Consider the following 27,720-nt stretch of genomic DNA (forward strand, 5'->3'; position numbering starts at 1 on the left):
ACATAACAAGGATGCGTTTGAAACGAATGTTTTTGTTTAGAGCACAATTGAAGCATGATACTTGACTTTTTCCTTTTAAACTTTAATGAAACCATTATATATAAAATAATTTTATAAAATCAACAGTAGGTTCTCTACAGTGCAATGTAGACTACAATGTATTGTGAACTTAGTCACTACAAGAGGCATGTGAAGTTTCCTCCAGGTGCATCGCGATGAGTCCCCAATTAGAGCAGGCAATCATTTGATTCGATTGAAAAATGGGATATTTCATTGATTTTGTTGACAATTAAAATATAGGAGTGTGAAACATTCGTTGCTCATCATTCAATCCCGGGCAACGTCGAGTCACCCAGCTAGTAACAATAATAAATGTGACTTAGTTTCAGTTTCATTCTTAGAAAAAAAAAGCAAACAAAAACACACACACACACACACACACACACACACACACACACACACACACACACACACACACACACACACACACCTATGAAGATAAACATGCAAAATGGGATGGTAGACTATAATTATTTTTATGGAAAATGCTCGACTGAGCTCTGATTCATATCTATAAGACATTCACAGCAAAAAGCTTATTTTCTACCATAAGGGAAATAGAACCTCTATTTTTTCCCTTCCATGTGCCTGACATCAGTTTTCATAGACAGGGATTCTTCGCAATGGCTTTACACCTTGGAAAAATTACTGTGGGACTGCTTTCCTACTGATTACAACTTGGTCGTCTTTCAATCTTATCAAAAAGTTCATGTCATAAACCACCCAATAAGTAACCAAATGTAGTTCATATTGATCAATGTTAGTTTTCCCATACAACAAGAACTCTACTTATTACCACCGCTGCAAAAGAACTTTCCTGCCTTTCTCTTTGTACCTAATACTAAATGGAATTTTCGTGAATAAGGTTTCCTTCCAGGAGCTTTACATCAGGGGAAATGATGGCTTCCCTGCAGGCTACAACATGGTCATCTTCAGGTCCAATTTCAACAAATGCTTGTTGATTTGTCTTCTTAATTAATCAAATCTTGTCAATTCCATACATAACTTTTAAATCCTCTCATAATATTGTTCATCATCCAAGTAACAATCTTATTATCCCGTATCCTCAAGTGGCTTTTGACCTTGGTAAGTGGTGAATAACTACTAAAAAATACTAAATAAAAATGACCACTATACATGTTCAACTCAATTATCTCCCAAGAAATGACAGAAACGATCATACCTTTACGGTGGCGTAATGTGTTAAACAGTTCCCATATTATTGTTTATCGCCGACAACAACGATTTTGTTTAAAGCAGGAGAGCTTTCAATGAATTCTATTTTTTTTTTTTAATAACAACAAACTTGAAAACAGTTTCAGAACTTAAAGTAGACAAGTAGTTAAAAAAAAATAAATTTTCATGCGTTTGATAAAAGTTTATGTATTTAAAAAAAAAATTATTTTGATTTCTCGGCTGTTGACCATACAACAAGATTACATTTGCAATTTTTTCTAATTTACACAGGCTTGTCATGAAGCAAGTTTCTACAAGAAATGTATACAAACTTACCAAATATCTCTCCATTGGGAGCATATTCTGTGACTAAGTACAGCATGTTCTTTGTTTCCATGACCTGAAAATAAGAAACAAGTATATAGAAGTTTGTAGCAGTCATCATGACAGACTATTTTCTCATGTGGATTAATTCCCCTTGCTGACTGATGCGGCCACGCACTGACCAGTCAGCTACCAGGACACATTAATCCTATGTGTTCCTTAAGGGACTATTTACCCCTGTCAGGAACGATTCAGCAACCAGCAGAGGAACTCAGACCACCAAAGAACACAGACCTCTCTCTTCTCTCTCTCTGTCTACTTAATCTCCCCAGGCTGGGACTACTCCACTAAAGATCTCCACTCGACAACCTGGGGACACTTCAACTTTCTGCTTCTCGACAGGAGAACACCCAAAAACTTTCTGTTCCTTTTCTTCCACTTTAAGTCCTTATTTCGAAATAAACCCTTTCATTGTTTTGTTATAAAAAAAAAAGGTGTTTAATTATTCTATGCTTTTGTGTTTATTAACTTTTTTTTTTTTATTAGGGGTTTCGTCCTCTCGTGCATAAAAGATTCTTAGAAGGTTATAATTAAGTGTTGCAATATTTTTTATATATAATGGCCGGGGGGGGGGGGTTGCTCCCTGAAAGTGGAGAGATTCTATTTATAAACACTGCTGATAGGAACTGACGAATCAAATTAATTCATGTTCTGCTATCAGCCAATCAGAAACCAGAATTGCTCCATAAAAATGAAATCTTTTAGCATTCCAGCACATAATTTTTGCGGTTTAACTCGGAAAGGATCTTTTGCTCTTTGGCTTCAAAATTATAAAGTCCAGAACCTGTACAGAACAGCTGACCACCGAGAATTCTTCATCTCCAGGACTTGTATAGAATAACTACCCATCGGAAACTCTTCTGATATTAAACATGGCTTCCAATTCAAGAGTGTGTGTGTGTGTGTGCGTGTGTGTGTGTGTGTGTGTGTGTTTGTATATAATAAATTCCACAGCCAAACAACGTCGCAGCCCACAAGAGTCATGACAGTCAATGAACTGAAAGTCCAAGACTCGAATTTCGCCCTCATTTGGGTTCACCAGTTAGACATATCCGAACTCAGGATTCAAAACCCGAACCTCTTGCATACGAGGCAAGCAATCTACCAACTGAGCAAACGCCCCACACACAAGAAATTCTATTCACCAACACTGATCAAGCAAGCCGCGCCGAAATCCGACTGTAAAATGGACCTACTTCGTCTCGACAAGGGATGCAGTCATCCAACCAGCTAATAACCCCTAAGCCGATGTCTCACAAGTAGGAATTTCAACTTGAAAGGACGATGCCATTCAGCAATGCTAATCTAACAAGTAAATTATGATAGAATTTTCAGAATGTGAGAGATTATATATAATAAATTCCACAGCCAAACAATATATATATATATATATATATTAGTGCTGGGATGATTCCAACATACCTCACCCCGATTCTAATAGAATTACTCTGTTCTAAATTCCAATTCTGATTCTTTATAAATCTATAAATATCTAACTATAAAATGGATATTCCATCCCAATTACCATAAAAAGTACATGTAAAACGTGCAGATATTTTCTCAGACGCAAAAATACACGCTTGTGGGTGTTACGTATAAATTTTAGTTTTACTGAAAGTTAAAATAGCCGACAAAAGATTACTCGGTTGAATAAAACAATTTACCAGCAGATACCGAAAGAATTGCTCGTCAAATCGACAGAAAAGTTAAGAAAAACGGAAACTCGGTCATATTTAAGCAGACATGCTTGGATAACAATTTACTGCCTAAATATAAATAACATATATTTTTAAATCTCCGAAACAGCTACATGGTAGGCAACTGATGATCCCCGTTTTCTATTTAACAATTTTAGTCAAGTTTTTTCTTTTTTTCATCCTCATATAGTTGAATTCTCTTTTGTAATTGTAGGCTTTTATGCAAGTGCTAAGTCTGTGATAGGTTAAATTTAGTCTTTTTTTTTTCCAGGAATTTAAACTGCATTCTTTATTTTTACATTTTTTTTACTCCCAAACTTCTTTAGACAATACATATATATATATATATATATATATATATATATATATATATATTTATTTATTTTACAAAGGAGTCATCACTTATCAAGACACAGAGGCCACTCGAGGATAAAGATTAATGAGTGTACAGTGGTCAAAGGGAACATGTTTTAGTAATCGTTAGTAGTGGAAATTTGATAAATTGGGTTACTTAATTCACCAGGAATTTGTTCACGTTGGACTTGAAGACGACCATATTGTAGTCATCTGGAAAGCAGGAAAACGGAACAGAGTTCCACAGGCGTGCAGTTCTAAGAAAGAAGCTTTGTTCAAGGAATCTACGTTTTGGTTTAGGCACAGATAAAGAGTGGGGGAAATTATTGATAGTGGTTTCAGCTAGACGAGTGTTTTTCGAGAAAGTCAGGACGGGGGGGGGGTGATCATAAATTGGAGCTCAGACGAGCACTTTCCATGAAAATAACGATAAAGCGGAGACAGGATCGCAACGTCTCTTCTGTGGAAGAGAGGTTGCAGGGAAGAGAAAAGGGCATCCCCAAGTAAGCTACAAAGTCTATTTTATACTACAAAGTATGTATGCTTATATCTGTCTCTCATAATATAAATATACATGTGCAAACATACATGCACACACACACACACACACATATATATATACACACATAGATATGCAAACATATCTAGATATGCATACACGTACATATATATGCAAACATGTACATGCAAACAATATCAATATACACACAAAAATATGAAAGCAGACACACGAAAGATAAAGGCCATACTAGATCACAATTTAGTAGAATCTATAAATAGTTGTTTATTAACACTTGACTGATTATTCCATCTGGAGACTTTTTTTTCTAAATTCTGATTAACCATCTAAACTGGAATATTAAAAATCAAAACAAACGAAAAAGGTGAAAGAAATGGTGAAAGATTCAGTACAAAACCATAAAAAAAAAACCCACTTTATAATCATCAATAACTTTAACTTCCTAAGTTTATTATCCGATTAAAAAAATGTTAATAAAATAAGAATTGCCGGATTTGAGATAATTATGTTAATCTCGTACTTGCCACAAATGTGTTTAATCTATATTGAAGTAAGAGGAGATTATGGCGAGCACCTGTTAACAATATTGGATCATGGTGCAATGTTGGTGTACGCCGAGTGATGTCATAATAAATAACAATAATGAGAAGGTCATCTGAGAACAACCTCAAGGCGAAATCGGTAAGTGTTACAAAATAGATTAAGGCAAAAAAGCTGACATATATTCGCATGCCAAAAAGATATGTTTATTGAGAGATAGAAAAAGATAAAAGATGAAAGAGGGGGGAAAAAGATAAAGAATGGGAAAAAATAAGAAAAAGAAAAAGGAAAGGAAAAGTAGAGAGAAAAAGTAGAGAGAAAAAGAGGAAAAAGAAAAGAGGGCAAGAAAAAAAAATGACGAAAAGAGCAAATGGGAAAGACGAAAAAGAGCAAATGGGAAAGACGAAAAAGAGCAAATGGGAAAGACGAAAAAGAGCAAATGGGAAAGACGAAAAAGAGCAAATGGGAAAGACGAAAAAGAGCAAATGGGAAAGACGAAAAAGAGCAAATGGGAAAGACGAAAAAGAGCAAATGGGAAAGACGAAAAAGAGCAAATGGGAAAGACGAAAAAGAGCAAATGGGAAAGACGAAAAAGAGCAAATGGGAAAGACGAAAAAGAGCAAATGGGAAAGACGAAAAAGAGCAAATGGGAAAGACGAAAAAGAGCAAATGGGAAAGACGAAAAAGAGCAAATGGGAAAGACGAAAAAGAGCAAATGGGAAAGACGAAAAAGAGCAAATGGGAAAGACGAAAAAGAGCAAATGGGAAAGACGAAAAAGAGCAAATGGGAAAGACGAAAAAGAGCAAATGGGAAAGACGAAAAAGAGCAAATGGGAAAGACGAAAAAGAGCAAATGGGAAAGACGAAAAAGAGCAAATGGGAAAGACGAAAAAGAGCAAATGGGAAAGACGAAAAAGAGCAAATGGGAAAGACGAAAAAGAGCAAATGGGAAAGACGAAAAAGAGCAAATGGGAAAGACGAAAAAGAGCAAATGGGAAAGACGAAAAAGAGCAAATGGGAAAGACGAAAAAGAGCAAATGGGAAAGACGAAAAAGAGCAAATGGGAAAGACGAAAAAGAGCAAATGGGAAAGACGAAAAAGAGCAAATGGGAAAGACGAAAAAGAGCAAATGGGAAAGACGAAAAAGAGCAAATGGGAAAGACGAAAAAGAGCAAATGGGAAAGACGAAAAAGAGCAAATGGGAAAGACGAAAAAGAGCAAATGGGAAAGACGAAAAAGAGCAAATGGGAAAGACGAAAAAGAGCAAATGGGAAAGACGAAAAAGAGCAAATGGGAAAGACGAAAAAGAGCAAATGGGAAAGACGAAAAAGAGCAAATGGGAAAGACGAAAAAAAGCAAATGGGAAAGACGAAAAAGAGCAAATGGGAAAGACGAAAAAGAGCAAATGGGAAAGACGAAAAAGAGCAAATGGGAAAGACGAAAAAGAGCAAATGGGAAAGACGAAAAAGAGCAAATGGGAAAGACGAAAAAGAGCAAATGGGAAAGACGAAAAAGAGCAAATGGGAAAGACGAAAAAGAGCAAATGGGAAAGACGAAAAAGAGCAAATGGGAAAGACGAAAAAGAGCAAATGGGAAAGACGAAAAAGAGCAAAAGGGGAAATAAAAAAGAAAAAAGAAATGAGAGAAAGAAAAAAAGCGAAAACAGAAAAAAAAAAAAAAAAGAAAAAGGAAAAAATAAATAAAAAAAAGGGGGGGGGAGAAAGGACATAAAAATAAATTAAAAAGTAACAAAAAAAAATTTCTTTTTAACCCCAACATGCCATATTTTGCTTTGATAGCATTGTAACCCACACACATTCTTTTAACCGAGTTAAACTTGCTGAATAATGGAATAAGATAAAGTGCAACAAGAATGGAGACGACCAAGATGGAGGAAGGCAGATGGACCAACTGCTGTGAAGCCGTGTACTAATTGCACTCATTTGAGTTTAATGACTTGCAACCAACCACAACATCTGAGAACGTTATCAAAATACTGTAATCACAATGTTGAACAATGCACTTGCAAAATAAACATGGATAGATTTTACTGCTTTTTTCTGACACTTTTTGACAATTGTATTAACACTCTTAAATAAAGCAGGATATATTGAATTGATGACATTTGACTCAAATGACGTCAGAGTTTAGCCAAGGTTATCTTTGTTACCACATCAGATTTTGGCAGTTCAAGTCTGTCAATAAAACAAAACCATCTAACGTATGAATAAAAGTGAAGGTTAATGTATATGTGCGTATGTGTGTGCGGGAGTTTACTGTATATATATATATATATATATATATATATATACTTACTATAATAGTTATTAACTACTTACAGACACTAGCGTTTCATCTTTTCAAGAATCTTTAGTTTTTTTGTTTTTTTTAAATTACATTTTCACCCCAAACAAGGCACATTGCCACTTTGATGTAGGGGGCTACTATCAGGGGCAACAACTACAGGGATACTATGTAGGAATTTGGGCAGCAAGATGTCTGTTCACGTTGCACTTGAACTTCTGCATGTCAGTACAGTTGGGGAAGCAGTGACCTGGAATGGAATTCCAAAGTCTAGCGGTTCTGGAGAAGAAACTACTGGAGTAGAAAGATCTTTTACATCTAGGGATCTCTACAGTGTGGGGGTGGGATTTTGCAGCTTGTTGGGTCTGTCGAGGGTGTTCACGTCGTGGGGGGCACAAGTACTTGCAGTTTGTTAGAGCATTCACCATTAAAATACTTGTAGAACAGGCAGAAGGATGCAACGTTTCGTCAATGGGACAGAGGCTGAAGCTTAGATGCCAGTTCAGGGCCTATCAGATTTCGACTCTTGAACCTTGTCAAGGAGCGAGAGACTAGTAGCTGATGCACCAGCCCAAATATGACAGCAATACTCCATACATGGGCGAATGGTTGCCTTATAGAGGTACAGGATACTTTCGGGTGTTAGTAGTTTTCTAGCACAGTAGAGAGAGCCAACCTTCCTCGCAGCGGCCCTGGCAATGCCCGCGATGTAATTGTTCCAACTCATGTTTCCTGTGAACGTTAGGCCAAGGAGCTTGAAAGACGTACTCTCAGATAAAGAGTCGTTGGCCATTGCTATAGGTGGTGCAGGGTGTCATGATTAACATCAGTCGATAGATTTGAACTCAGTGACAAAAGCCATCTCTGGCTCCATAATCAAGGACCATATCCATTCGGCTACCGTTAACCGCGAGGGATGTTGAATTTAAACATTTATTTCATTAAATGTTTTTAACGTCAGTCAGAGTGATCTAGTCATTATATGACGATCTGCGCATTAGAGCTAAATTGACCGACTTCAAGTGAAAGTGCTCAACGATAAGGAACGAGTTTCTTAAAGAGGCTGACATAATTATTTACTATAATAGTTATTAAATACCTACAGACACTAGTGTTTCCTCCTTTTGGGAATCTTCAGTGCAGGGTGACACGATTAACACGAGTCGATAGATTTGAACCCGGCGACAGAATATACATACTATTACATAAAAGGAACTTTGTGTGTCTGTGAGTTTGTCCCCTAAGGATTCCAAAATGGCTGAGCCGATGTATTTTATGCATCTGAGAGTGTTCTTAGATAGGTTTTGTATCAGAATACTCCGATAATTATCGAAAATTAATAATCGGGGAAAATAAAAAAAATTTAAAGATGGAACTGTCCGATTTGGACTAAAGTTACCATTTTTGCACAGTCTAACATTACAAGTGCATTTGAGGAGTTTTATTATCGCGCAAACAAATGTGTCCGACGTATAAAATCAACAGTAGGTTCTTTGATATGACAGGGGCGCGTTCGAAATAAATATTTCTATTTAGAGCACAATTGAAGCATAGTTGGCTTTTGCGTTTTAAACTTTGAATTTATATATAAAAACAATAGGTTCTCTACAGTGCAATTTAGACTACAATGTATTGATGCAATAATATGCGTGTTATTTTGTGTGTCACACTTACATCTTTTTTCTTCTGAGTGACTGTCGTTAAATTCTTATGCCCTTCAATTGCTTATAATAAATAATTTTACCAAGAATTCTTCATAAGTTTTGTTTTCGGTTATAGTTGAAGGAACTCAAGTTATATATATATATTTTTTTTCTTCATAAGTTTTGTTTTCGGTTATAGTTGAAGGAACTCAAGTTATATATATTTTTTTTTTCTTCATAAGTTTTGTTTTCGGTTATAGTTGAAGGAACTCAAGTTATATATTTTTTTTTTTTCTTCATAAGTTTTCATTCCAGTTTCGATTTAAGCTGATGCACTCAAGTCATAAATATATATTTTTTTTTTATTTTTGAAATCACAACTTTATATTGATAAAAATCGATAGAAAAGTGACTCTATAATAATGATATATATATGAAATCTGCATAAATTAAAATATCATATTTAAGCATATTTTACGACCGGGCTACGCCGAGTGCCCCTGCTAACTTGGATAAATACTCTCGCAGTTTTAACAAAAAAGCTAATGCCAACATCTATATATTACATATGAAAGAATCTGCTGTGGAATTTCCACAGGTCCTGCTAGTTGTGAATTAAGTTATTGTGAGAAGCACGAGAACTTCCTCCAGGTGCACCACGATGGGTACCCAATTAGGAGGAGGCAATCAACAGATTTGATTGAAAAATGATCGATTTCACTGATTTCAATTACAATAAAAATATGGGAGTGTAAAACATTCATTGATCATCATTCAATCCCAGGCAACGTCGGGTCACACTGCTAGTATATATATAATTTGAGTTTTTTTTTTTTTTCCTCGCTCAGACATTGATACTAAAAGCTTACCTTTTCTATTTTAACATTAAAACAAACTTAAAATACTCAATCATGGATATGCGAGCGACTTCATAAAGGTTAACTAATTTGCATATTTGTTTGAAAAACGAGCCTTCATCAATCAATTATTCATTTTTTATGCTTAATTCTATTTATTCATCGTTTCTACATCATGCATAGTTGCGTAGAATTTAGGATGAAAACATTCTAGCACACGGACCCGTTATCTATCGTGTGTGTGCAAAACTTCTCTACCAAACTCCTTTCTGAATATTTACTCTACAGACTTGAAACTTGATATAATAGATAGGATATTTGTACCATGGAAACATTTGATTTGGTTTTTAACCTGTAAAAATAACTTCTAACGGATCAACATTGGATAAACAAAAAGTTGACCATGACAGGAGTAAATTGACTAACTTCTGAGCATACATATCTACTTTTAGCTTGAACTCGCTTAATGTTTTAGCCATTTTTATCCATCTGGCGATAGCTCAGTAATGACGAAAGCTGAAGCGCTAAATAACGACTAAGGCTAGAGTGCTAAATGTTTTGATCTCGCTTCCAGCTAATGGCACAGATGTCATTTTTTAACTCTTGAAATAATTACGATATATATTGGGTACTAAATAATAATCAACAGAGAATTTGCTCTGTAATAATAAATATAAAAACTTCATGAATTAAAATATCATATTTAAGTGTATTTTGCAATTAGGCAACGCCGGGCAGCCTGCTAGTGTGTGTTGGTTGGTTGTTTTTGTTTTATGGCATATCAACCCTTTTCAGGTTATTTAATGCCGAATCCAGTGATTTTGAAGAAAATTTTTTTAATAGAGCATATATTTTTTTTTTTAAGTCAGGGTCCCAACTATGGGTTAAATAGAAACTGACAGGTACTACCAGTCCGGGACAGAGTGGACATGGGAGCAATGGCAATTAAAGGGTGGCTCCACACTCCCTAAAGCCCGCAAGCTGGGGCCTCACCATCGGATATAGTTTAAGGTCATATCCAGGACCGCTAGTGTGTGTGTGTGTACATATATATAAGACCCCCAGTTTTAGTTAAAACATGCATCTAGGAGAAAGTAACTCTGATGTAAAAACCCGTGTTGTACTGTGTTTTGTCTTGTGGCAGTCAACTGCACCGACAAGGATTAGCAGTAATAGCAAAGGTGTGGTTGGTTCTACACAAAGCCTTCACCACTAAACAAATCATCTGTGTGGATTTCTGAACAACTTAGTTGTTGTGACAGAACTTCATACATTGAAATCGATGGGAAAGTCAATTATATATATATATATATATATATATATATATATATATAGACACACACACACACACACACACACACACACACACACACACACACACACACACACACACAAACACACACTAGCAGGCCGCCCGGCATTGCCTGGTCGTAAAATACGCTTAACTATGATATTTTGATTAATGCAAATTTCGTGTTTATTATATTATATTGGACACAATATATTGTAATGATTTAAAAGGTAAAATTTTTTTTAAATGACTCGTGAGAATCAAAATCAAAACGTTTAGCTTTCGATTTACTTTTTTCTTTAATGTTAATGCTTGAGCTATGAAGACATGTTTGCTGTGAGGTCAAAAATTAAAACATGAACCAATAGCTGTTACGTTATGCATGCATATTCGTAATGCCATCGTTCGACCGTCACTTGGCAAATTCCAGGTCTTTAATTTTCATACTTTTGCACAGATTTTCCCCGGCTAAAACTCTAAATATAAAGTTTTGCATGGGTTCGAATAACCCAATATATTAAGTTTCATATCTGTACACAAAAAACCGACAGGAGTTTGGGAGGCAAAATTTCTTAAACAAAAATATATACGAATGCATAAACATATATAGAAAGATGTTTGTGTTTACTATAATCTTTTTACGCAAATATTATGCAAGTATAAATCGTGTAGAATATCTGCATGAATATAATTACATGTAATAGTTAACTAAAGATGATCGTCCTGTAATTAAACCGAAAAAAACTAATAGGGAATTAATTAAAATGAATGATTAAAAGAATATGCAAATTAGCTAGATCTTTTGCTAGTGAATGCAATTCCATGACCCATATATAACAAAGTTGTATTTTTTTTTTTTTTTTTTGCAATAAAGGGGTTTTAATATGAATATCAATACACACACAAAAAAAAAAAAACATATAGGAGTAAGGTGAATTGGTTGGGACTACAATGTTTGTACTATCTGTGTCATTGTTATGATAACCTAATAATTAAAACCCCTGATCATCTAATCTTGCATTTTTTGACTTTTTTATGCTTAAGCTTACCCGGTTACCCGGTTAAGTTACCCGGCTCCAGGAACCACAGTCTTACTCTGCATAAAAATGAAATTATATCCCATATCTTTCTAATTAGAAAGAGAGAAAGTTTAGGTTATTTATTTATTTTTTTTTAATTTTTTTTTTTTTTATTAATATATATATTTAAGTTAAAGAATTTTCTCTTTTCACCCCCCACTTCCACCCAAAATTTCAGAACCATCTAAAACAAGTGATTTACACAAGACCTTAGATTGAAAGTGAAGCAGTTGCATTTGCGAGTGATTTTTTCCAAATGTCATCTAGAAATAATAAAACGCTTATCTTTTGGTGATTGGTTTTTTTTTTTCTTTTTTTTTTTTTTTTTACTGACAATCCTCCAAAGCTCATTGCTGAGTAGAAAAATGTCTTTCAGCCTTTATTTATTTTTTTTTTAATGAAACTAAAGTCAAACAATACAAGTTTAATAGAACAATATATTCTATTTAACAAAGGCTGTTTTAAAAAAAAAAAAGCACTTGAAGAAATTCGGATGTTTATATCTTCAAGTCTCAACATAAAATTTGGTGCATATTTTAAAAAAGTACGGAAAAATCTTTATGTTGTAAGTACTTGTCACACAACAAAGAGGTCATATTCCAAAAATCACGTGGGTTTAGCTGGTGACTGAAAATATTTCAGTTGTCAAAGGTCAACTAAAAGACAAATGTTATAAAAAAAAAGGTAATGTCAAGGGATTTTATTTATGACCTTATTCTTTTAGTTGTGTGTGAATGTATGGGATTTGTTAGAATGATAGAGCTATGATCAAAGGGAGTTAACTTCTTTTTCGGTTTCAGGCAGAGTTACCTTCTCCCTTTTACCTCTATTATGTGAGTTCTTGCGTGGAGACGCGAGAACGAGATGAGACAGGTGAACGAGATATATTACTTCTGTTCGAAATAGTTGTGACACACAAACTTGAGTAATATTGAACCAAGACTTAATGATGTAATTTTTATTATTCTGTGAATAAAATATTAACTGCGAGTATCATCAATTATTAGTGGGACATGTGGAAATTCCACAGAGGACTCATTCATATGTAATATATTGATGTTGGCATTCGGTAGATGTTCAGTGTAAATGGAGACGCTCTGATATTATTGCAGCTTTTTTTTGTTAAAACTGCAAAAGTATTTAAGCTAGCAGGGACGCCTGGCAAAGCCCGGTCATAAAGTACGCTTAAATATGATATTTTAATTCTTGCAGATTTAGTATATATTATTATATGGTCAATATTCTAACGATTTTTATATATTATAAAGTTGCGATTTCAAAAATAAAACAATATATATGCATATGGCTTGGGTGCATTAACTTGAATCGAAAGCGAAATAAAAAAAAAAACTTGTATATATATATATATATAAATTGAGTTTCTTCAGCCATAATCGAAACCAAAACTTATGAAGAATTCTTGGTAAAATTATTTATTACAAGAAATGAAGTCCATAACAATTAAACGATCTGGGTGTAAGCATGACACAGAAATTAACACGCGCTATTGTATTAATACATAGATTCCACTTCTTTCTGTCGTTCTAGTGCTAGACACATGCACTCAGGTGTTACTCTTTGGACAGAATCATCTGCAAGGCATCCATAGTTATAGTACATCAACATCACCATTCGTAACCAGGTTATTTAATGTTGGACATGATATCTATTGTAAAAAGAGCCTGGCAGCGTTTTCTTTTGCAAGCAGCAAATTGCTTTTATGAAATGCGATTTGTGTAGACATTTTTGCGGAACGGTCAGTCATAAAATCAGTAAAAAAGCAAAGACATGCAGCAGCAAGGAGGCAATGGTAGCTAAATGGTTAACGACACGGACTGACAACCTGGGTGCGTCAAGTTCGAATCCAGGTTGTTCCAGAAATATGCTCACTTAGGGATGTTGGCAACCTTGACAGTCCCTCCGATAATACCCGATGTCTTTCTAGAATGAATTCTAACTAGAAAGATATGAGAGAAACGAATGGCAACAGTCATGACCTGATTCATACGAGATAAATGAATGATGCTCAACAGCGGCATCAGCAATTAAGATACGCCAGTCTTCAACAGATGTTCCAACGACTCATTATGGAAACGAGTGGAGTGATAGGCTTCACAACGCATGGCTTCTTCTGCAGTCATGAGCTGTTAATCAAGTGAGACTGGATTTTAATGGAAATTGCTCCAGAAAAGACATTTCCCTCCTTTTGTTTCATTAGTTCTATTTTTCATTGTCTCATTTTTCGTTGTCTCATTTTTCGTTGTCTCATTTTTCGTTGTCTCATTTTTCGTTGTCTCATTTTTCTTTATTTAGTTCATGGGAGTAGCATGCTCTCGTTTCATCAGCCATGACTGGGTAGAAGCCCTAAGTAATTCGCAATTGCATTTTTGAGTGTTGCCCACACTGAGGATTGAACATTCGACCTTCAGAAGAGTAACTTCATAACTGAATCTTACCACAATATCTTGTGGCATAGTGGATGAGGTACTTGCACAAGTTCGACAAGATACGCCTAAAGAAGGTCAGAGGTTACATGGATCGAAACATTGTGAAAATAACACTCAAGATGAGAGCAGTAGTCCGAAGAATCGAAATAATACAAATGATCAATCCTCATCTCAAAAATTCAGAAACAAACAGTTGGTTTTATCCAATTATTTAATCAACAAAGAAAGCAAAAGGAAGTTAAAATGCATACCTGATACAGGCGAATAATATGCGGATTCGAAAGAAGTTTCATGATTTGTACTTCCCGATGGACCTTCTTTAAATTTGCTTCATCCAACTGTGTCTTGTCAATGATCTTGATAGCCACCTTTGGGGGAAAAAAAACAAAAAAAAACAAATAAATAAAATTAAACACAAATGTACATAGACCTAGGAGTAATTCTAATTACAACATGCATGCAATAAACAATTTGTTTATTTTACAGGATACCTTGGTGCCACGGATAAAAGTACTAAGTGATCATCAGTTCTAAGTGATGATCTTCTGGTTTAATCCTTAATATGGACGATACTAATAGAATTATATTTAATTGGAATTCATTATTGAGATGAGTATTGTTTTATTAATTTTAATTTTATTGCGGACCATTATCCTCATCTTTTTCTTAGTTGTTTCATGATGTTTCGGCCAATTATTCCTCTGGCCTTCGTCAGGTGGTAACCGCGATGGATAGGAACTCTGAATCTCCTGACTGCATTCACTGCAATTACTGCCTTCCGCAGTAGTTGTTGTCTTACCATGTTTTGGCCAATAATCAATAATCTCTGCTCTGTTTAACCCAGCATCATCGGGGACACTAACTTCTACTAAGGTTGATTCTTTCTTGTCCCATATCACTATGTCAGGCTAAATAGCTCCGTTTTCTAGGTATGTAGCCGTAGGAATTGTATAGTCATAGTGGATGGTGTATGACTTACGACTCTGACGTTCAAAATAAAAATCGCTGAGTTTGAAACTATGCATCTGAAGAAAGAGGTTACATCAACTGAAACGTGAAAATATCAGCCAGTTTGAGAATAATAGTTTGAATGATTCAATACAAATTACGGATCCTCATCTCAAAAAGTCTGACTAATAATGACTAACATGATCCATGATTTGTGTTTCAATGCTGCTCACAAAAACTGAACAAACAAAGAATCTCCTGATTCCACGCCTGAACCACGTATCAGTATTTATATTTAAACTAGCCTGCGTATCCGACGTTGCCCGGGTGTTTGAAGGTATGTTGAGCAAGAGAAAAAAAAAAGTGGTAGTAGGCAGGCAGACTCGAACCCATACCACGAAGGAAGAAAAGAATGTGGGGAAAAAAAAAAAAAAAAAAAAAAAAAAAAAAAAAAAAAAATCGCCAAACCGGAGGTGGCAAAGGTTTAAATTTAGGCTAGTCAATCCAAAACAGGGAATGATTTTTTGAAAATATCGGCGAAAAATAGCAACCTCCCTCCTTGTAGTGCCCAGTTGAGGGTGAAGGAATTAATGTTTTTATCCAATTTTTCAATATTTATCATTCGAAGGGTCAAGCTTCAAAACGATACTGATCTCATGAAAATCTGTCACCTCTGTTGAAAGTTTTAGGCATACATACAAACATGCATACATTTAAACAGGCAGGTGAGATTTATATTATAGATGGTTTACACTGGAGAGTATCCTATATCTTTACAAAGCCACACATCTAATGGGCCCTGCATTATAAACCAAACTCCAACCCGTCCTATAGCTGTAATGTTGCATTCCTGTTTTGTAGATATTTTCATGGAATGTGCTCTGATGTACTCATAACAGTATGGGGATTAATGTTGGATCCAATAATTTTGAAAAAAGTTTTAATGCTTCAAGTTCTTAATATCTTGAAAATATTTATTAATGGAGTTTAGTTTGGTTGTTTTGTAGTGAGAAATTGTTTCTGTTTTTGACTTTGTCGAACATGATTAAGTTTTGCAAAGGGGAAAGAAATTAACAATGACATCAATGTTTAGTGCATTTTTGGTCAGGAAGCCAGTATCTTCAGACAGCCTAATCTGATAACACCAGATGCCCTAACATTTATCACCACCATGAGCCAAAGTAGCCTTGGAAGTACCTAAAGGGTAACTTCATATTTCCCACATCCACCAAATGAGGATTCACTGGATTTCTTTGAAGATCATATTCAGCATCTTTTATTATTATTATTATTATTATTATTATTATTAGTGGTTGTAGTAGTGGTGGTAATAATATCAGTAGTGTCATAAGGTGTTCCTCACCTCAGCAGGACATCAGTACAAATAAATAACTTCAAAAGGTATTTTAAGATATTCAGTAGAACTATTTATCGAAATGGATGCAACAAAATAAGTAATTGAATAATTACAAAAATATAAAGGGCGGTTGTCTGTCTGTATGTGTGTTTGTATGTCCAGCTAAAAAATAAAACTACAAAACAAACTGCCAAAAAGTTAGTATAGTATTAATTAGCGTTGCCAAAAATGCATATCCAAAATGTAAAAAAAAAAAAAAATTTCATTTTCTGTGAGTCAACTGGGACGGATTTCGTTGGAAGTGGGTGTATCGGCTTTTCAGCATTATATACTAATTTAGAAAGAAAAAGACTAATTCCACAAGGAATTTATTAGATAAAGAAAAGTTGTTTAAGTATATGCGCAACTGGAGAGGAATGGGCTGAACAGAGAAATGAGGGCTTGGGGAGAAGAAAAGAGAGACGGATAGAGTGAGAGAGAGAGAGAGAGAGAGAGAGAGAGAGAGAGAGAGAGAGAGAGAGAGAGAGAGAGAGGTAGATAGAAGTTTTAATAGAAGTGCCCAGGCACCGTTAGCTAGCCCTGTTCGTAAAAAAATATAAAAGTAGGAAAGTGAAACAGTTTTGATGAGTCGCCAACATAAAGTGAAATAGAAAGTATAGGTTCACATAAGCATAAAATCATTTATCGTTATATGAATGGATGTTATACAGCTTGTTTATTCATGTGTGCCTGCAATATGTAGAAATCTATCAACAAACAAGACTATGATTAATTAATTATCAACGTCTGTTTTGAAGCAAAGCACAAGTCTAGGAAATGTGAACAATGATTATGTATTTGAGCAGCTGTACAGTTTACAACCGGTGCAGCTGAAATTTATGTACCCTGCGAAATATTGGAACCTGGTGATGCTGGTAACAAAGATGATGGGAACACAGAAGGTTATCTCTCCTGACTAACAAAGTTTAAGAAGTAAATGTTTCATTACAAACAAAAATAGAACTTGTCTCTTATCACTAGGGCTAAGACAACAGCGTATTCTTTTCATTGTTTTGACTCAAGTATATATCGACACATTTAATCAACCGAGAACCACATCACTATATAAAAGCATATAAGATATCAACTCGACAAAACAATGAAAAGAATATGCTGTTGTCCTAGCCCTAATTATAACTAAATAACATTTCTCTATAAAGTTTTTGTTAAAGTAAAGTTAAAGATTTTATTCCTACTTAAGCTTTACACTTTATGCCTTAATTTTTAAACTTGATTACTTAGTTACAAATAATTTATATATTTTAAAAATTATAACTATTCCGAGATGAGTTAAAAATGTTGATTTTTTTTTTACAGGATGGAACGATAAAATTATCGCATCAAAAAAGGCGATTCCATTTTCGTTTGATGAAAATCGGTTTTATTTTTTATTTATTTATTTTTTTTGTTGCAGACCATCTACTAGTTGGCCAGTTGTGTACAGATCCCAAGAGCCAGAGGAGCCTTCTATCATGTTTGAAAGTGACACAATGTTCACCGAGCGAGTTCAGAGACATGCTGCTGTACAACTCGTGCTCTCTACTGATCCAACTTCTGACAACAGGACCATTGCCAGCACCCTCAAAATACATCACTGGATTGCAACGAATAATAGGGACGTGCCAAGATTATGAAAACAAAGTTTCCGGACACAATTATGGATTTAGGTGTGGTTTCAAGTGCGGGCCAGATCATGCAACCTCATATCATCGAAGTGGTTTGAAAATCAACACCAACATGTACCTGGATGTGCTGAAGAGTGTGATGATCCCCTGTCACTCGCAGACCCTGGGTGTGGCAGCAGTACTCAGTGCCAACTCACAAGTTCAAAGAGACCCAGACTTGGCTTCAAAAGGAGTGCTATGACTTTGGACCCTTCTTTCACTGCCCCCCCCCGACCTGAACACGCAAGACAACTTCGTTTGGTCATATGTCGAGAGTATCACCAACATGAACTCCCACAACACCAAAGTCAGCCTGATCACCAACATTCGCCGACGCTTGTGGAAAAGACATGTCCTCAGTTCTGGATTTGTATCATTATGGCGATGTAGCCTGAAGGTTGCTACATTGAATAAATGTCAGTTCTACTACATAATCAAGTTATCTGAATTTGATTTTTTCAATAAAAGTTTTAAAATAAAGCTGTAGTGTTGTTTTCTTTAGGGCGACAATTTTATCGTTCCACCCTTTATAAATATTTAAAAGTCTAATTTCCAGCCCATAAAGAGTCTTCATCAGGAAAATACAAACACACATACACACACACATATATATATATATATATATAATATATATTATATCATATAATTATTCCGGGTTAAAAAAACCAAAAAAAAAAACCCCAAAAAACGATGAATTAGAGCAAGTTATATTTTTATTTCAAAACATGACGGTTAAAAGATCAGACGCAGTATTTTTATTTTTTAAATAAATATTTATTTAACACTAGCATTTCAGCCCGGCGTTGCCCGGATGTTTGGAGGTGTATGTTGAGCAAAAAAAAAAAAAAAAAAGAAAAAAAAAGGTCAATTTTTTTAACTTTGACCCCTATTATGACTCCTTAACATTTGTTTTGGGCTCAAATCAAGTTATTAAGTTAGATCCATGTCCAAGGAACCTATATCTGAAATTTCAAGTGTTTAGACCCAAAATTGGCGGAGGAGTTTGGTAGAGTTCTCAAAGGTCAAATCGTTGAACTTTGACCCCTTAACAGCCAAATTTGTGGCTGAAAACTGATCACAAAGATTTTCCCAAATCTCAGTACCCTGTATATTAAATTTCGGGTCTGTAGACTGAAAATTGACAGAGCTATTGCGTAGGAAAATGTAGACACACAGACAGACACGTTCACTTTATATATATATTAGCATTTCAGCCCGGCGTTGCCTTGCCCGGGTGTTTTGGAGGTGTATGTTGAGAAAAAAAAAAAGAAAAAGAAAAAGCGGTCAATTTTTTTAAACTTTGACCCCTATTATGTCCCCTTAACATTTATTGTTTTGGACTCAAATCAAGTTATTAAGTTATATCCATGTCCAAGGAACCTATATCTAAAATTTCAAGTGTTTAGACCCACAATTGGCGGAGGAGTTTGGTAGAATTCTCAAAGGTCAAATCGTTGAACTTTGACCCCTTGCTCGGGTATTTGGAGGTGTATGCTGTGCAAAAAAACAAAAAAAAAATGGTTAATTTTTTAAAACTTTGACCCCTATTATGACCCCTTAAAATTTATTGTTTCGGGCTCAAATCACTTTATTAAGTTAGATCCATGTTCAAGGAACCTATATCTAAAATTTCAAGTGTCTAGACCCAAAATTGTCGGAGGAGTTTGGTAGAGTTCTTAAAGGTCAAATCGTTGAAATTTGACCCCTTAACAGCCAAATTTCTGGCTGACACCCGTCACATCGATTTTCCCAAATCTTAGTACCCGGTATTTCAAATTTCGAGTCTATAGACTAAAAATTGACAGAGTTATTGCGTAGGGAAATGTACACAGACAGACACACAGACAGACACGTTCACTTTTATAGATTATATATATATATATATATATATATATATATATATATAAATAATTAGATAGATAGATAGATAGATAGATTTCTAATTTTCGACTTATACAAAAAAGCCTTCATCAGTAAGATTTAAGCAGTACTTTTTTTTTCTTACTTGCCATGATGGTGTTTCTCGCAGTCTCTAGTTATCAAGAACAGAGGTTGTATTGTCCAGTTCAGAGTGTTAGCGCTCGACCATGCACACGTGTTGAAGTTAATAGAAATCCACTGTTTAGAAGCTCAGTGAAAGAGGTAAACAAATTACAAGGTTACAACAATAACAAATATATCTACGTGAGAATGTGGGTGTGTGTAAGACCATTTCTCAACCTATATACTCAACGAATGTTTGATCTACAGATTTGAACTTTTGCATACAGGATATTCAGACATGTGGAACACTTTTTAATCGATTTGCATCCGGAAAAAAGGGCTGATAAGTGGTCAAGATTGAAAAATTGATACTTGGGGGGGGGGGGGAGGTCATCAAATTTTTATCTATTTGTCAACTGTTTCATGATTGTGCATGTATGAAGGTTCATATGACAGATTCCTTATGTTAAGAATAAGTAGGTTTGAAAACACTTTTTAAAGATAATGTCTAGCTGGCCTAATGGTTATCGTACTTGACTCACTGTCTTTAGGTTTTGGTTTCGATCACAACCTTTTTTTTTTTTTACTTATCAGAAGTGAACTTTATAGAAATAACATAATACTTGCATGTAGAGGTTTCAGTTTCCTATGAATTAAAACATTAATTATTTTATAACTTGGCAAAGCTGAGCCGGCCTGTTAGTATATAAATAAATGCAATAATTTTAGAAGTTAGAGTTGAGTATCAGTTTGACATAAATTTTATGTAAAATGATCCCCACTTCCGAGTTCTACTAAGGCAGTTAACCAAGATTTTATTATTTTATTTGCTATGGGGCAATAAAATGTACAAGTCTTTTTGTGGGGGAGGGGTAAGGTAAATATATATTTTTTTGTTGGTTTTTATGCAATTACATATGGTTTTATACCAGTACCGGTAGCACTTGGGATTAGTGTTAGAAAAATGTTTACAAGTTTATTAAAAAAAACAAAACAAAAAAAACAAAAATCAAACAAAAAAAAACCTGATCCCTCATTCCAAATTCTAAAATATATATTTTTTTTCTTTTTGTTAAATCATATAAAAAAAAGTATTATCTTGTTCTTTGGGGAAAGGGGGATGTAGTGGAGGACATTAATCTACGAATTTACCAAAGGAGAGAAAAAAAAATTCAGTTTCATGTTCAAATTTGAAGGAAAAAAAAAAAAAAGAAAAGAAAACGAGCGCGCGCGCGCACACACACACACACACACACACACACACACACACACACACACACACACACACAAAGATGGGCATCTAAGCCAATAGCACTATATATGTCCAGATGTACTTGAGAAAGTATTAAAAATTTTATATCACTTTTAATTGCTGTCCACTTGAGTGTAGCCAAGGCATTGTTACGACTGTTCACATTATTCTATATAATAATACATAACAAAACTAACAAATTAGAACACCACTGACCTCTCATCACGCAAGCCCCTTCAAGGAAACAGACAACAATATGTAGACTGCTGACCAATGGTCACTTCAAAGTCCACTAATAACATAGACGAGTTATGAGAAATATTGATAAGCAACGTTTTGAGGAGAAAGTGCAGCTTCATAACTCTTGCTTCCCTTATTTTGTCCTTTAGTCCTCACATTGTTTTTGACAAAGGAGGAAGAATTGTTGCATGCTTGAGGGGGGTCGGAATCTATTCCATCTAACACTTCTCATTGGCTAGTTTTCGCCCTCAATAGTATTCTTGCATTTAGCTGCTTACATCAAATAGCTTCTTCAGGTCTTGTCTGGAGCAATTTTCATTAAAACAAAACAAAAAAGTATACTTTAGTTATGATTTGAACTTGAATAGACACAAATGGAAGTCAGAAAAAATAGGTAGGATAGGAAAATGCGAGGTGATCTAAAGAATAAAGATGGGGTACTTTGATATGATAAGGATGCATTCAAAAATTAATAATGTCCTTTAAGTTAAGAATACACACCAACCATAATACGTCACTTGGTAAATGTTTACTTTAGGGTCCTAAACTATATAGTGCCAAAACTGAAGAATTCCAGATATCAACGTTAATGTAAAACTGGTATAATCGGTGCCTTTCTGGAAAATAAAAACAATATGCTTCGTTAATAAGCCATGGTGACAATATGTCAACTCAAACAGGATTAGAGCGCAATTCAACCAGCTGCTTTTGCTAATGTTCTGGCGACTGTGTCTAGTTGTTGACTGCCTGTCCGCCTGTTAACTCAACCAGTCTCTTTAGATCACGCTGTCCCTTTCAGGACAATAGTAAATTAGGGCGCTTATAAATACAGTTCTTATTTCACCCAACCAAGCTGTTCTACAGCTTCAGTGAGTCATGTAAACTTGACCATCATTGTTGGAGATGCAGGCCAAGCAAACACTCAACACCAACGTAGCTGCAATGCCGGCAGCTAAAACTACTCATAATTGTGCTTTCTAGCCAAATAAAACTGGTAATTTTTATATTCAATTAAATTCCTGGGTTTGTTTGCCTCCTTTCCTTATTGCTATATTTTCTTTGGTTGTGTCGGAAAGATTAACCGAAATCCAAATCAGAAATTGGAACACATACATCAAATCTGTTGCCAAGATCGCTGGAAAAATAGTCGGATCACTCTACCGCTCCAGTTGGTATCTCACTGCTGATGCAATCCTCTATCTGTATAAGAGCCAGGTACGCCCTAAAATGGATTACTTTTTGGGTAAAAGCTGCTCAGCGCGCCCTATCTAGCCTTGATAGAGTTCAAAACTGGCTTCGAAACATAGTAACCCTTTGCTTTTTCCTGCAACCTCTTTCCCACAGATAGTCCCTGTTCTATCATTATTTTCATGGCAAGTACTCAACTGAACTCCAATCTATGGTTCCCCTTGCCAAATTTTCACAAAAAGTACTCGACTAGCTACAACCACTATAAATGATCCCCCCCCCACTGTATATCTGTGTCTAAATCTAAACACAGATTCCATGAACACAGTTTCTTTCCCAGAACTGCCTGTCTGTGGAACACTGTTCTGCTGGTCTGCTTCCCAGTTGAATACAACATGGTAGCTTTCAAATCCAATGTAAACAAGTTCTTGTTGAGCCATCCCCATAAATAATCAAATTTTACCCAATTTACACCATTTATAATTACTACACTACCACCTTACATTCATTAAGCCTTATCCTCGAGTGACCTTGGGGCCTTGATAAGTGGTGACTCCCAAGCAAAAAAAAAAAAAAAAAAAAAAAAAAAAAAAATTTATTTGCTCTTCATTTGTGTTTAAAAAGTTGATTTTCCATTGGCGGTACTAATTATAAAATGATAAAAACTTTACCTCATCACAATGTATTTATTTATACAGTTCGACAATATTAGTGTTGGGACGATTAATTGGTTATTGGAAAAATCGAGACTTTTGGCGGTAACTGAATCAAAAAAAAAATTTCAGCTTATTTTCCGATGCCAAAAATGATTCCTTTAATTATCTTTTTTTATTTGATTTGCTTAAAGCAAAATCTCCCACTAATTGTAGTAATAATGGAATAACAAATATTCATTGATTTTACACGATCAGTAAAACTAAAATCCATACCCCCCCCCTCCGGCAACGTGTGTTTATATTTAGAGACTTATAAAGAATCGGAATCTGGAATTTAGTACGGAATTGGGAAAAACATCGGAATGGGGTTTCATAGTAGTCTAGAAAAAAAAAAAAAAAATGACTACAAATATATTTTAAGCCCCCCCCCCTCTTTGGGTAGAGCACCGTCATAAATAATCTCACCCGCTACTTAATTGGCTGAAAAATGCGAAGCTTGTTGTTTGTTTGTTTACAAACAGGCGGTTTGAGCACTGTAAAAGTGGTGGCGGATGTCTATTTAAATAGACATTCCGACGGGTTATTTGCAGGCGTCGCTTACGCTTCTGTGGTCGAGTGGGAGAACTGCCGACTGTCAACACGACGATTCTAGGTTCAATCCTTGGCTTGGGAGAGATGCTAGTCTAGCGGCACTGATGAGTTGTGATACAACGAAACAGGACTGTATGTCGATGACTACAAATATATATATATATATATATATATATATATATAGCTAAATATTTATAAATTTTAAAAGAATCAGAATCGGTAAATTGTATTGGAATCGGTAAACATTTTTGAATCATCCTATTACTAGTATTTGGCCCTCTCGTGTTGTAAGAACGGAATGACGCGGATCATCCATGGATGGCATGCGTAGAATTGTGAAGCAAGGGTTGCATAATCTTTAACTACTTTTATCCTCAGTCGACATTGCTTAATTCCAATGGCATAAAGGCCAGGATGACTGAAAATAATGCCAAGATAAGCTGAGAGCACATACAGCACCTGGTACTCCCAAATGGTCACCCATTTTAGTACTGACCAAGCTTAATGATTGGTGATTTTTTTTCACCCCAAATAAGGCACAGGGCCATTTAGTCGTGAGGGGCTACTATTTGGGACCAGATTTGCAGGGATACTATTTAGGGAGTTGGGCAGCGAGATGTCTGTTCACATTACACTTGAATTTCTGCATGTCAGTACAGACAGAGAAGCAGGGGTTCGGGAAGGAATTCCGATTTAACGGGAACCGGTGTGTCAATGCGATTGTACCGTATAAGACTAAGGTAAACATAAGTGATAAAATACACTCGAAATAAAGAGATCGATAAACTCCTGTTCAGAGACTGGTTAATTTGGAAGTCAATTTCTTGAAGCCGTCCAACACATGCCAGCATGTAAAATGGCCGTTAAATCGCTGATGATAAAAAGAAATCAAGCATTTTTTGTTAGTTGGTGAATGGTGCTGCTCACAAAACAAAAGAAACCGTTATTTTCCTCACGCGGCCCTGTCATATCAAAGAACAAAAATGAAAGTTGGAAAGTTTGTGTGTCTGATGGATAAAAAAAAAAAAATGGAAGAAAAGTGTATGAAAAGTTTACAATGACTGCCCTCCACCCCCTCTTAATACTCCACGCCCATTCCCCAACAAGTGAAGAAGGAGGGAGGGTTCATTGCAATAAATATGTAAAAATAGAATTTGCGCGTTTGAAGGCAAAAACTGTGGCTGGCCGAGGGGTAAGAGCAGACATATCTTCGAATCAGCCCCCCCCCCCCGCTCTCTCCTCCTGTAGCTAGAGAAAAGAAGGCAGTAACTATGGAGATGGGAGGAAGAAGATAGAAGTCTCTCTCTCACTCAAACACAAGTGTGTTATAGTTCTGTTGTTTAAGGAGACCACCTTCCCATGATTTACCTTCTTCTTAAGGGTTGATTTATAACTAGTTACCCACGAAACCTCTTACCAGGGAATGTCGGCCGGGAAGGCGGCAGCTCAGGCATTTTTCGTAGAATAGAGAGCACTAGGGCGCTGGCGCTGGGCTGGGATCTAATCTTTTTTTGGAAATCGATCCAGACGGTTACAAAAAAAAAACAAAAACAAAAAAAAAACAAGGTACTTGTACAGTTTAATCAAGACATTAAAAAATGAAAATATCGAATCAGCCCCCCCCCCCTGCTCTCTCCTACTGTAGCCAGAGAAAAGAAGGCAGTAACTATCGGGCTTGTATTTTTTACAGCGAAAAAACACGTTCTTATGAGAGCGCGTTGAAGTCAGCCATTTTGAATTTGTTGAACTCCATGTAAAGCGCCGATACTCCCTCCCCATCTTTAATTCTAGCTTTTCTTCCTAACAAGGCCGATAGCCATTAGTCGCGTGCTCTTGTGTAATGAATGGATGCGTGAATGTAGGATTGACATGAAATTTTTAAAGATAAACTAAAATGACCGAAAAATGGGCTGAAATGACTTAAATAAATAAAAAGTAAATGACTTAGAATGACTTTAATGAACTTATGGATGAATTGAATGACCTTAAGAATGACTTGAATGCTTAAAAAATAACTGGAATCCTTCAAAAACAACTTGAATGATCTGGAGAATGACTTGAATGGCTTTGAGACTGACTGGTTGTAAAGTGAGTGATCATTTTACATTAAATTAATACAGAAAAGTGATCTCCCACTTTATATCACAAAGTTACAAACATAAGTACAGCATGTAGTAAGAAAAGCAACCGAGCAAATTAGGCACAAGGCCGATTTTTAATGTGAGGAGTGAAGGGGAAATGGGGACCAACTCCCCGGGGAGTAGGGGAGCTGGATAGTGACAATTGGTATGAAGGGTTGCCGCTGGCGCTACACTGACCAACGTCTTATATGTGGGGTTGCTCTCACATATGGTCTTTGCTTGCAGTATCTGCCGGAACAGATATTACACTTTGATCTTGGCCTTTTGGCCAAGAAAAGCTTAAAAAGCTAAGAACAGCATCTATTAACAACAGACCTTTGATCTTAACCAAAAAGATCAAGCCCAAAAGTGTTACCGACAGACCGACAGAGTGACTTATAGAGTCGCTTGCACACGACTAAAAATCGAACCTTTTGCTCGGTATAATAACAAATTGTTTTGTTTTTTCGCTGTAAAAAACCCCCAAAAACTACTTGATGAGATTAAGTGAAATTTTTTTCGGCGAACTTCATTCCATAACGGATACGTGCAATATAACCTTTTTTCGATATTTTCATTTTTTAATGCCTTGACTAAACTGTACAAGTACCCCACAGTATTCCGAATCGTTTCTGATGAACGCATAACACAGATCGCGGGAATAAATAGATAGATAAGCAAGGTGAAAAAAAAAAAAAAAAAAATTAAGAAAGAAAGCGTTTGAAATTTGAATAGACGAAGAGGGGGGGGAACAAAAAAAAAAAACCCACCGAGCGAATACGTGTGAGGGAGGAGGGGGGGGGGGAGAAAAAAAAAACGAAAATCAAAAAAGAAAAACAGTTCAATAAATCGATATTTTAAGCAATCAACACGTATGATCCCTATTTCCTTGCTTCTTCGCGAGGGAAAAATTAGACAATATAATTTTCTTTTTTAATCTGCGAAACACCTTCAAAAGAAAGCATTCCGCACGAGACAAAAAATAAGGTACTCATGCAGAGAGTGATCCGTGCTGAAATAATAACGTTATTATTTAAAAAGCCATTCTTACCATGGGGAGGGGAGGGTGTTTTGCACCTATTCTGTACTTAAACCTTATAATTGAATTACAAAAAAACAAAAACAAAAAAAACTTTATACGTGGAAATACGATTTAAAATATAGCGCAGATCATTCTCTGCATTAGCACCAAAAATAAAAACTGACCCATTTAAAGACTCTTCCTACGACCGAGGACGGAACAGACAGATACTAAATTTTGGGATCAACCCGAAGACGTGTTGTCAGAACTTTAAAAGTTTGGTGAAAATTTAGCTTTGGTGGACGAGTT

At 35.6% G+C, this 27,720-nt stretch overlaps 1 protein-coding gene across 1 annotated transcript in view; it reads right to left on the reverse strand.

Annotated features, from left to right (window-relative positions):
* The window catches only part of LOC145248826 (serine/threonine-protein kinase SIK1-like), a 106,834-nt gene that overhangs the window by 25,479 nt on the left and 53,635 nt on the right, over positions 1-27,720 (reverse strand). The window contains exons 2-3 of the mRNA XM_080110516.1: positions 14,604-14,720; positions 1,573-1,636 (exon numbers count right to left, since the gene is read on the reverse strand). Of these exons, the coding sequence (XP_079966642.1) occupies positions 1,573-1,636; positions 14,604-14,720 (181 nt within the window). The remainder of the gene's footprint in view (positions 1-1,572; positions 1,637-14,603; positions 14,721-27,720) is intronic.

Source organism: Euprymna scolopes, chromosome 27 (assembly GCF_053919585.1).
Source record: "Euprymna scolopes isolate OS-2025 chromosome 27, ASM5391958v1, whole genome shotgun sequence".
Taxonomy (NCBI): Eukaryota; Metazoa; Mollusca; class Cephalopoda; order Sepiida; family Sepiolidae; genus Euprymna; species Euprymna scolopes.